The sequence below is a fragment of the Erinaceus europaeus genome, chromosome 9 (assembly GCF_950295315.1).
Source record: "Erinaceus europaeus chromosome 9, mEriEur2.1, whole genome shotgun sequence".
Taxonomy (NCBI): Eukaryota; Metazoa; Chordata; class Mammalia; order Eulipotyphla; family Erinaceidae; genus Erinaceus; species Erinaceus europaeus.
The window spans coordinates 67,380,217-67,392,297 of NC_080170.1; the positions used below are offsets into that span (position 1 = coordinate 67,380,217).

At 49.6% G+C, this 12,081-nt stretch overlaps 1 protein-coding gene across 2 annotated transcripts; it reads right to left on the reverse strand.

Annotated features, from left to right (window-relative positions):
- Positions 1-118: 118 nt before the first annotated feature.
- Positions 119-1,834, reverse strand: KLHDC9 (kelch domain containing 9). Of its 2 annotated transcripts, XM_060198124.1 has the most exons (4): positions 1,245-1,830; positions 976-1,135; positions 698-896; positions 119-396 (listed from the first exon to the last, which is right to left on the reverse strand). In XM_060198124.1, the coding sequence occupies exons 1-4, from the start codon at positions 1,745-1,747 to the stop codon at positions 230-232; spliced, it is 1,029 nt and encodes a 342-aa protein (XP_060054107.1). In that variant the 5' UTR covers positions 1,748-1,830; the 3' UTR covers positions 119-229. The 2 variants fall into 2 exon arrangements, with proteins under 2 accessions (XP_060054107.1, XP_060054108.1); XM_060198125.1 differs by lacking the exon at positions 119-396 and having other exon boundaries at positions 736-912; positions 1,245-1,834.
- Positions 1,835-12,081: the final 10,247 nt, after the last annotated feature.

Sequence of the window (12,081 nt, forward strand, 5' to 3'; positions counted from 1 at the left end):
TATAGTGATGATAGGGATTGAACCTGGGGCTTTTGGTGCCTCAGGCATGAGAGTCTTTCTGCATAACTATTATGCTGTCTCCTCAGCTGCCCCTCCCCCAAAGGTTCAGAAACCAGTGTTGATGCTCAGATCAGAATTTAATGCGTTTGAAAGAAGACACAGTTCTGATGACCATGCTTTGTGCATCTGCACAAGATGGGGTTGGTAGCAGTGTGCCGGGCACCCCGTTTTAGGTGAAGAGATCCAGGATGTATACTTCTGGGCTAGCTGTCCTGCCATCCTCCCCAAAACCACCAACCAGGTAGAGCTGATCCTCCCAGAGGCAGGTCCGATGGCCCACGCGCTTCAGGCTGCGGTTGGCACTGGGAAAGTGAAACCACAGTGCAGGAGATTGGCCTGTCAAGGCAGAAGGGGTCATTTCCATAGCTGCTGGGCTCTAGACCCAGAGCCAGCCTGTTTGTTCTCAATTGATCGACAGTCTGTATACCTCTACGTCTATATATATTATTCTCTCTCTCTCTCTATATATATATATATATTATGGGAGAGGGAGCACTACTTGGTTCTGACAAAGTGCCGCCAAGGATTGAACCTGGTGCCTCAATGCTCTAAGGCCGAGTTGGCTACCTGGCCTTTAACTCTTTTCCTTCCCACCCCACTGACCTTTTCCCCTAGTCCCTCCACCCGCAGGGCTCACGGGTGTCATAGATGTACAGGTCATTGCAGACAGGGTCCCTAGCTCTCGTTAGAGTCTCTCCACCGAACAGCACTGCAAAAGGCCCCACCACAGAGCACGAGTGATGCCGCAGGCCCCGAGGTCCCTGCAGCGACCCCTGTCCACTGCTCACAAGCCGTGCCAGCTGTTCCGTCAAACGGGGGGCCGCAGGAGGCTCCTCCTTGGGGGAGAAAGAACTGTCTGAGGCTGACATGGCTATTTTAGCCTCTTCTGCCTCAGCTAGGCTGAGCAGATCCTACCTTAATCTTCCCGGGACGCCAGTGGCCGGCAACTTCTGCTTCTCCTGAGCTGCACCCACCGAAGAGCAGCAGCTGGTGTCCGGGCTGGCGCCCCGGGGTGGGCAGAAGGGCAGCGCAGTGGCCGGAGCGGGAGGCCGTGTGGCAGCCCTCCTCCTTGTAGCTGTCGTGGGGCAGAAAGGTGCCTTCTGGAAAAGGCCGCTGCCCCCAGCTCCCACCCGCAGGCGCGGGGGGGGGGGGGGTGGCGGCGAGGTGTGGGGCCCGGGCCCTACCAATAGGTGCGGGCGGCGGGGTCCAGGCGGAGCGTGTAGACGCTTCCGAAGCGGCGCTGCGTGCGCGTCCCGCCCTCGCGGCCGGCCACCCGCAACTCACGGTCCGACAGGCGGGTGCAGGTGTGGCTGCTGAGGCCGGCGGGGGCCCGGCTGCAGGCGGCGGGTGCCCAGGCCTCCCACTGCCCGCGCTCCGTGTCCAGCGCGGCCACTGAGGCGCGGCGGCGCGTCCCGTCCCAGCCGCCCACCACGCACAGCCAGCGGCCGCCCAGCGCAGCCGCGTCGTGGTGGCTACGCCCCGGGGCGCCCGCGCCGCCCGCCCGCATCACCCGGCCGCCCGCCGGCTCCAGCAGCACCGCGTCGGCGCTGGGCTCGCGCGCGCCCCCAGCCAGCAGCCCCCCCACCAGGTAGAAGCGCCCCCCCAGCTCGGTGCACGAATGAAAGGCCCGCGCCAGCAGCGCGTCCCGGGCCACCGGCCGCCAGGTCCAGCCCCGCCCGTCCGCCATGGCCTCCGGGCGGACTGGGGAACGCAGCACCCCGACCCGGGAGGGCCGCCCGCCGGAAGCTCACCCCGCCCCCACCCCCGGAAGGTCGCAAAACATTGTTGCCGGAAAGACTGGGCACCTGAAGGCTCCCGGGAGGAGAGCGGCTTCGCCTTGGAGGCGAGACGCGCACCGTTACCATGGAGACGGGGGACCCGGGCGGCTACGGACGGCGACATGGAACGGGCGAGATCTCGGGGACCCGTGTGGGACGCGGGTTCTTGCTGCACCCATGCCCCCGACTCTCCCGGAGAGCCGCCCTCCCTTTTCAGCTGGGCAGTGGGGTCACCCTGGGGTACCCCATCTGTAGGGGCAAACGGCCCTGAGCTCTGGTGTCGGGGATTTTCCGGCCGCGACCGGAGGGGGGCAGCAGAGCTCTGGCTCCAGAGCTGCCCTGGGAGGTGCCGCTGGAATGGCGTGTGGGGTGTGGTGGTGGGCATACACTCCTTCCCCACAGTACAGTGGTACCTGGAGCTCAGGATTCAGCCAGGACGGTCTCCTGAAAAGATCGGGTGGGAGCAGGTACAGTGGCGGGGGGGGGGGGAAGGTTCCTACCCCTAAATGCCTTTATTCTCCCCTTCCCTCTTTCCAGACCCCCAGGGGCTGAGGGGGCGGGGGAGTGAATAGGCCAAGATCAAGATAACTAGTTCCAGCCCTGAGAAAAAGCAGCTGGAGTGGGACAAGGAGGGGGACCTGTGTGGTGGTGTTTCTCCACCACCACCCCCAGGCTTGGGCTGGAAATGAGAATAGTGGCTGACTTAGCTTGTGGTTTCTACACTTGAACCTGATATCATCAGACCCAGGAAACGGAGGCTCCAGAATTGCCCCAGCTGAGTGGGTGTCAGCCCAAGATCATTCAGGCCCAGACTCTGGGTCCTCAGAGAAGACCCCCAGGGAGGGTGCAGCAGAAGGCAGGTTGGTGGGACTTAACCCAATCTATGTCTTCAAGACCCTGGGAGGTGACATAGAGAATAAAGCATTGGGCTCTCAAACATGGGGTTCTGAGTTCAATCCCCTGCATTGCTTATTGCCAGAGTGATGTTCTGATGTGTGTTCTCTGTCTCCATATATATATATTTAGACTTACAAGCATGAAATCCCAAGTTTGACCTCTGGCATCACCTGTGCAGGTGTGATGCTCTGGTTCTGTTTCTCTCAAATAAATATTTAAAACAAAAAGACCTAACAGTAGCCTTGAAATTCCCCACCCAACTATAACTCTCCTAAAATCTGGCAAGGAAGTTCCTATTTTCTCAGGTCATAGTTTAAAAATAAAAAGCCTAAAAAATCTACCCTCATTGGCTGAAATCTTCAAGCCAGTCTTGTCCTCAGGGCACTGCTGGCCTGGCTCAGCTTCCAACAGCTGGATTCAGATCTGTCACCCTCTGAGGATTAAATCAGGAGCTGCCTGGGGGTGGGGTCATTTGGCTGCAACTCATTGGCCTATATGCCCATTTTAGGTGCCTACTTTTGCCTAAGCCCCGGCTGTTCTGCCAGACTCATTTTCTGCCTCCTGGTAGAGCAGGGAACTCCCCACCCCAAGGGCCTTTCCAGCTCCTTTCCCAACTTTACTTTCCTCCTCTTCCCCACCTTCAACTCTAGGAGTCCTCATTAATTTGCATGGTCTTGACCTGATCCCTGAGACTGCCCTATTCCCCACCCCCAGTGGACCCCATGCAGAATGCTGTGTCAAAGCCCCCCCCCCCCCCATAGATAGGCTGGACTGAGTTCACAGTTTGTAGGAAGAAGCCAGAAAAACAAAGCTGTAAGAGAGGAAACATGAACTCATAAAGTTACATTCACCCCCATGTTTGGTGTAGCTCCTAGGGAAATAACTCAACTGTTAGAGAATGGGACTTGCATGAGTGAGACTCCTGGTTTGATCCCTGGGGCCATATGTACCAGAAAGATGCTCTGGCTTCTCTCTCATGTGGAACTCTATCTCATGTAGAACAAATAAAGCTATAAGAATATATGTTGGGGTCAGGGAGATAGCACAGTGGTTATACAAAAAGACTTTCATGCCTGAGGTTCTGAGGTCCTAGGTTCAATCCCCAGCACTATCATAAACCAGAGATGAGCAGTGCTCTGGCAAAAACAAACAAAGAACCCCACGTTATTTACAATATGTAAGACACAGAAACAGCTCAAGTGGGCAGGGAAGGTAGCATAATGCTTATGCAAACAGACTCTCATGCCTGAGGCTCCTAAGTCCCAGGTTCAGTCCCCCGCACCACCTTAAGCCAGAGCTAAGCAGTGCTCTGTTGTTTCTCTCTCTCTCTCTTTCTCTCTGTGTGTGTCTGCATCTCTCTCAAAAATTAAAAAACAAAAACCAAAAACTGGGACCTTCAGTGCATGACCTTCAGGCATGAAAATCTTAAAAAAAAAAAAAAAAAAAGGAAAAGAAACAGCCCTATTCTGTCATTAAGTAAGTGGATAGATATGTGGTATACTAATACAATTTAATACTAGTAGTAATAACAATAATATGAGTGACTAGAGAAGTGACTCAGCAGGTAGAGCACATGCCTCATGTTTTACTGTACAGGAAGGTTCAAGCCCTGGGACTGAATGTGTCAAAACTGTGCTTTGGTCTTTTTCTCAATGAATGAATAAACTATTTGTTTATTTACTGGAGCACTATTCAGCTCTGGCTTATGGTGGTACCAAGGATTGAACCTAGGTGCTCAGAGTCTCAGGCATGAAAGTTTTTTTTTAATCTTTTTAAAGGATTTTTTAATTATGTTTATTTATTTATTGGATAGAAATAGCCAGAAGTTGAGAGGGAAGAGGGTGATAGAGACAGAGACCACTCGTGAAGCTTTCCCCTTGCAGGTGGGGACTGGGGGCTTGAACTCTGGTCCTTGTGCATTGTAATGTGTGTTCAACCAGGTGCACCACATCATGGCCCCAGGCATGAAAGTATTTTTTCATGACCTTAATGCTATCTTCCCTCCTGAATAAATAAATATATAAAAAAAAAAAACAAAGATGAAAATTGTTGCCATTTACAGCAAAATGGAACAAGCTACAGAGAATTTTGGGAAGTATGTCAGTAGGTTCTCTTTTTCCTTACCTCCTCTCTGTCTCTCTACCCTTTCTTTTTCCAAAATAAGGATTTATTTATTAAGGAGTGAGAGAACAAGAACATTGCTCAGACACATAATGCTGGGGAATGAACTTGGGGACTTCATGCTTGAGGACCTAATGCTGTATCTGTTATGCCACTTCCTGGGCCGCTTGCTCTCTCCCTCAAATAAAAGTGAAGAGGAAAAAAGTAGTTGAGGGAAGGGGGCTGTTTAGCAGTGGAATCATGCATGCCAGGGCCCAGTGTTCATTCTCTAGCTTCAAGAAAATAAATAAATAAAATTGGGGCTGGAGAGACAACATAGTGGTTATGTAAAAAGATTTCTGTGCCTGAGGCTTTGAACTCCTAGGTTCAGTCCCTGGGACCACCATAAGGCACAGATGAGCAATGCTCTATTAAATGCTCTATTAGTGAGATACCACTTCACTCCTGTGAGAATGTCATACATCAGAAAAGGTAACAGCAACAAATGCTAGAGAGGGTGTGGGTTCAAAGGAACCCTCCTACACTGCTGGTGGGAATGTCAATTGGTCCAACCTCTGTGGAGAACAGTCTGGAGAACTCTCAGAAGGCTAGAAATGGACCTACCCTATGATCCTGCAATTCCTCTCCTGGGGATATATCCTAAGGAACCCAACACATCCATCCAAAAAGATCTGTGTACACATATGTTCTTGGCAGCACAATTTGTAATAGCCAAAACCTGGAAGCAACCCAGGTGTCCAATAACAGATGAGTGGCTGAGCAAGTTGTGGTCTATATACACAATGGAATACTACTCAACTGTAAAAAATGGTGACTTCACTGTTTTCAGCCAATCTTGGATGGACCTTGAAAAAATCATGTTGAGTGAAATAAGTCAGAAACAGAAGGATGAATATGGGATGATCTCACTCTCAGGCAGAAGTTGAAAAACAAGATCAGGAAAAAAAAAACACAAGTAGAAGCTGAAATGGAATTGGCATATTGCACCAAAGTAAAAGATTCTGGGGTGGGTGGGTGGGGAGAATACAGGTCCAAGAAAGATGACAGAGGACCTAGTGGGGGTTGTATTGTTATATGGGAAACTGGGGAATGTTATGCATGTACAAACTATTGTACTTACTGTTGAATGTAAAACTAATTCCCCAATAAAGAAATAAAAAATGCTGTATTAGTAAAATAAAATAAATAAATACCTTTAAAGTAAGTAAATAAATAAAAGTGCAGGGGTTGTGTAGTGGCACATATCACTATGGATAAGGACCTGGATTCAAGCCCCTGATCCCTAACTACAGAAGGGAAGCTTCATGAGTGGTGAAATAATGCTGCAGCGGTCTCTTTTTCTCTGTCCCTATCTTCCCCACCCCTGTCAATTTTTCTTTATCCTATCAAAAACAATTATTTAAAAAATGAGTCTTTTTAAAAAAATTATTCCTTTTTTCCCCCTGTTTTATTGTTGTAGTTATTATTGATGCCATCGTTGTTGGATAGGACAGAGAGAAACAGAGAGAGGAGGGGAAAACAGATAGGGAGAGAAAGACACCTGCAGACCTGCTTCACCGCTTGTGAAGCGACTGCCCTGCTGACAGAGAGCCAGGGGCTCGAACTGGGATCCTTATGCTGTTCCTTGCGCTTTGCACCACCTGCACTTAATCCACTGTGCTACTGCCGACTCCCTAAAAAAAAAAAAAAAGTCTTTACCTAGCTATGATCACAGAATGTGAGCTCAGACCTACAGGGATGCAGAGGTTACATAGACTCCTGTGCTGAATATGGGTTCCAGATCAGATCAATGGGGTTTACAGTTAACAGTATTTATATATTTTTCTCATATTTGGGAGCTACTCTCTTCCCTGATCCAGCTCTCTAGTCCTATTTCCAACTCTGACACCATCTCCTCAGACAGTACCCTTAGCACACCTGCATGTTAGCTGTCAGGCTCAGGCAAAATTAGTAAAGTCATGGGCCCCTTGGAATATACCTAAAATAGGCTTCCTAGCTTCTTCCAAAATGGAGACTCCAAATCTCATCTGTGCTATTCTTACCTTTAGGTTCTTGATTATTAAATAATTTGTTCTGCTTTAGGTCTTAATACTTTTCAGCCACCAAGTTGCAGATACTACCGTGAGGCCAACCTGACTTCCCTAGGCAAATGACCTCACCAGTATATCCTGGAATCCTACCTCTCCAGAGCCCTGCCCCACTAGGGAAAGATAGAAACGGGCTGGGGGTATGGATTGACCTACCAGTGCCCATGTCCAGTGGAGAAGCAACTACAGAAGCCAGACTTTCCACCTTCTGCACCCCATAATGATCCTGGGTTCATACTCCCAGAGGGATAAAGAATAGGAAAGGGGGGTTGGGCAGTAGTATAGCAGGTTAAACGCACATGGCGAAGTGCAAGAACTGGCTTAAGGATCCCAGTTTGAGGATCCAGCTCCCCACTTGTGTGTGTGGGGGTCACTTTACAAGCGGTGAAGCAGGCCTTCAGGTGTCTGTCTTTCTCTCCCCTCCCCGTCTCCCTTCCTCTCTCAATTTCTCTCTGTCCTATCCAAGAACAGCAACAGCAATGACAACAATAATAGTAATGATAACAAGGGCAGCAAAATGGGGAAAAAAATGGCCTCCAGGAGCAGTGGATTCATAGTGCAGTCACTGAGCACCAGGCATAAAAAAAAAAAAAAGGAAAGCTTCCAATGGAGAGGATGGGATATGGAACTCTGGTGGTAGGAATTGTATGAGATTATTTTATCCTACGGTCTTGTTGATCATTATTAAATCAATAAAAATAGTCCTTAAAATTAAAAATAAAATAAAAATGTATCAATAAACAATTACCATTGACACAGGGTGAAGTTACCAGAGGGGAAGAGTAGAGGGTGTTTTAGGGAGGGTGCAGGTGTTTATTATTTTGGAGGAAAAAAGAAGAAGAGAGTAAGAAAACATGCCCATTTACACTGCTATGAGTTGACACTCAGGAAAACAGCCACTGTGATGCTTTGGAACCTTTCTGAATCCCCCAGGACTGGCTCTTGCTTTCCAGTAGCTGCAGCATGAGCTTGCAGGCCAGGGACCAGGGTTGTACCCCTGTCTGTTCACACCCTGAGACTGTCCCCTGGAGAGCTCAACTTCTGGCTGGAAGTGACCATCTGAGGTTCATGAAGAGCAGAGTCTGCATTGTTCACCCCAATTCCCAGGGAGAGAACCCTAGTGGTGCTACCCTGAACCCCTGAAGGTTTTCTGGGAGAAGCAGTTTCTTACTAGAACCCATCTTCCCCAAATTCTCAGGATCTCACCATACCTTTGTGGTGGCACCTCCTACTATGGCTGTGACAAGATTGATTACCAGCAACAGAGGAGGTGACTCCAGGTATTGGGCACAGAATCATAAGCCTGAAGTTCTGAGTTCGATCCCTGGTACTGTATAAATCAGAACAATGCTCTGGCTCTCTCTCTCTCTCTCTCTCTCCCTTTCTCCTCCAGGTGACCTCCAGCTTCTGAACTACCCTTCATAGATTACAGTTCCCCTTCTGATGTTCACATAGAGCCAGGGAATGAGCCCAGAGTCTCATGTCATATCACTGACAGTTTTTTTTTCCTTTTTTTATTGGGAAATTAATGTTTTACATTTAACAGTAAGTACAATAGTTTGTACATGCATAACATTTCCCAGTGTTCCATATAACAATACAACCCCCACTAGGTCCTCTGTCATCTTTCTTGGACCTGTATTCTCCTCACCCACCCACCCACCCCAGAGTCTTTTACTTTGGTGTAATACTCCAATTCCATTTCAGGTTCGACTTGTGTTTTCTTTTCTGCTCTTGTTTTTCAACTTCTGCCTGAGAGTGAGATCATCCCATATTCATCCTTCTGTTTCTGACTTATTTCACATAACATGAATTTTTCAAGGTCCATCCAAGATCGGCTGAAAACGGTGAAATCACCATTTTTTACAGCTGAGTAGTATTCCATTGTGTATATAGACCACAACTTGCTCAGCCACTCATCTGTTGTTGGACACCTGGGCTGCTTCCAGGTTTTGGCTATTACAAATTGTGCTGCCAAGAATTGCAGGATCATAGGGTAGGTCCATTTCTAGCCTTCTGAGAGTTCTCCAGACTGTTCTCCATAGAGGTTGGATCAATTGACATTCCACCAGCAGTGTAGGAGGGTTCCTTTGACCCCACACCCTCACTGACACAGTTTTTAATCTCTATTCTTGAAAGAGAGAGTGAAAGCTGTAGACAGAAAAGTGCCACTCAATTCTCCATGCAGCCCACTTGGTGCTGTCCATGGTCTTCCCGTGTGATGCTGAGGATCTAACCGAGGGTCTTGTGCCTGGGAAGCATGTACTTTATCCATTGAGCCATCCCTTCCCCCTCCCCACAGTTCTAATTTTCCACTGCTATGTCTGTGGGTCCTCCAAATTCCTCTCTAGGTAAATGGGGGACACCAGGTAGTGAGAGTGACACCAGGGTACTATGAAGCCAGAGGGAACTGGAGTGTACCTGAATTTTCTCTTTCTTCCTTTCTTTTTTTAAAAATATTTTTTTAAAAAATATTTATTTTTATTTTTATGAAAGAGAGATATATACACAGAGAGAAAGACATACAAGCTCAGCTCTGGCTTATGGTGGTACTGGGGACTGTACCTGGCTGTAACCTCAGAGTTTCAGGCATGAAAATCTTTTTCAGAACCATTATGCTGCCTCCTCAGCCCTTCTTTTTATAAATAAATATATATATATTATATATATATATATATTTAAAATTTTATCAGAGCACTGTTCAGCTCTTGCTGATGGTGGTGCTAGGGGTTGAACTTGGGACCTCAGACAGGAAAGTCTCTTTGCATAACCATTATTCTATCTTCCCAGTCCTATACCCAAGTTTTCAACAAGCCTGCTATCATCTCTCCCCAAGAACCCCCTCTTCCACCCCCCAGTGGCGGAGGGGTCTCCCTACACCATCTACTCTGCAGTCAAATACTCTACCACTGAGCTATACCTCTGCACCATCTGCTCTGACCTGGGACCTCACCTGGAGCTCCCCATCTCCACCTTCCCTGATCCACCCCCCAGCCCTCCTCCCTGCTGCCTCCCCCCTGCACTCCCCCTGACGCTCACTCTCACTCTCTGCTCCCTCATACACCCCACCTGTCCTTGGCCTTCCCTGACTCACCTCCAAACCCCATAGACACAAACCCACATTTCAGCACAACCCACTCCAACCGGTTTGGCTGCAGCGTGCCTCCTGCTGTGAGGGCAGCAGTGGATACCAGAGGCTGTGAGGTCTCCAGTGCCCAGTGCCTGCAGTGTGTACACTGGCTTCCCAGGGAGGCAGAACATCTACCTTTGCTGAACCTGGCTTCCTGAGGACAGGGACCTCAGCGTGTGTGTGTGTGTGTGTGTGTGTGTGTGTGTGTGTGTGTGTGTGTATGCCACATGCTCTCCAAAAAGCCAGGCATGAATGCCACTTGAATGAACTCAAACTCGCAGATACTAGAGGAGCAGAAGGTGCCACCTCAGCTTGAGTGGCTCCCACCCTTAAGGACAGTTCAGAATGTGGGTGTGGCAGGAGGCAGGAGGGGACTAGGGGCTCACTGAGGAGGGGATAGGACCAGGGCTGCTCCCTCCCTTTCCTGAGGAGCCTTCCCCAACTTGGGGCTGAACTAGGGTCTCATCCCAGAGAAGGGAAGGCTTGGGGTGAAGGTACATCCTGAAATCTGCCCAGAACATGTCCCTGGGGGACTTGGAGGTGACATCTGTTTGGTGATAGAACGACACCATGTAGAGGTCACTTGGATTCTCTCCAAGGTTGTCCCTGGCATTTAGTAAGGCCTGAATATCCCCTGAAAGATATTGGGTACTTTCCAGTCAGCACAAGCTCCAATAAGTTCTGTTTCCTTTCAGGGCTCCAAACAGCCTCAGAATCCAGGTAGGTTTATGAGAGGGTCCTGAGCTGGGGCTCTCAATTTTCCCTCTCTGGGGTAGTTGGGGTAGGGGTGTCCAATGAGTGGAAGGAAGAGCTAAGACACAGACCAAGTACTTTCCCAGCCTATGCCTCAGTTTCCCTCCCTGTGGTTTCCTGCACTGTGAGCCTGGGGACTCGTGGGAAGGCCAGGAGCGCCTCTGAAACCAATGATAGGATCCAAGGTGTGATAATGATAATTATAACATGGGCTGCCCCCATCCGCTGCAGCGGATCTCAAAGCAGCATCGGGATGGGGCCCTCCCCTCCTGGTGGGGCCCTCCTCCTGGCTCAGGTGGGACCTGTGTGCTGGCTGCCCAGGGGAAGGGGTTCCCCAAGGCACAGGTGGACAGAGGTGGGTGTCTGGGCATTGGGCCTGGCCATTGCGTTCCCATGCCTAGAAAGTTAAACTGCCAGGGGAGGAGTTAAAGTCCAGAGGCAGGGGTCCCAGGGATGGTTTTACTAATGCTGTGCCTTTGCACATGGACTTTCAGCCAGGTTACCAACACCTCTCTTTAAAAGTAGAGGGCAGGAGGCTGGGTGATGGAACACCTGGTTGATCACACACATTACCATGCACAAGGACCTGGGTTCAAGCCCCAGTTTCCCACATACAGGGAGGAAGTTTCATGAATGGTGAAGCAGTGCTGCAGGTGTCTTTCCTCTCTCCTTCTCTGTCTCCCCCTTTCCCTTTCAGTTTCTTACTGTCTATATCCAATAAAATAAAACAAAAAATAAAATTAAAAAACACTAATCCTAAAAAAAAAAGAAGAAGAAGAGGGGGGTAGGTAGACAATCCAGCCACAGAACAGCAACCAGACCTTGACCGCAACCCCCCCACACACACACACACCCAGGCTCCCATCAATGCTGCTCCACCTGGGAATTACAATTTAGTGCAGGAGATAAGGAGCTCACAAATTACAGGGGCTCTGGGGAATGAACAGAAGGGGGGGGTTGCAGGGCTGGAGGGGCTGGAGAGGGCTCCATGGGTGTGGCTTTTGAAGTCAGCTTGAGAAGGGGAATGCTAGTACCCCTGATCTCACAGTGGCTAGAGAGCAACATGTTGGGGTACAGTTTCTGTTCAACCCCCATCCCCACTAGCTGGAAACACACAACTTCCCTAGTGTGTACTTGGAGTTAGAGCAAAGGGATTCAAGAACTTCTCTACAAATGTCACAGCTGTGTTCTCGTCCACTGACTGGGTGGGCTGGTCAGAGGAGGGGATCTCCTTTTTCTCTCTTGTGGTCTGGGT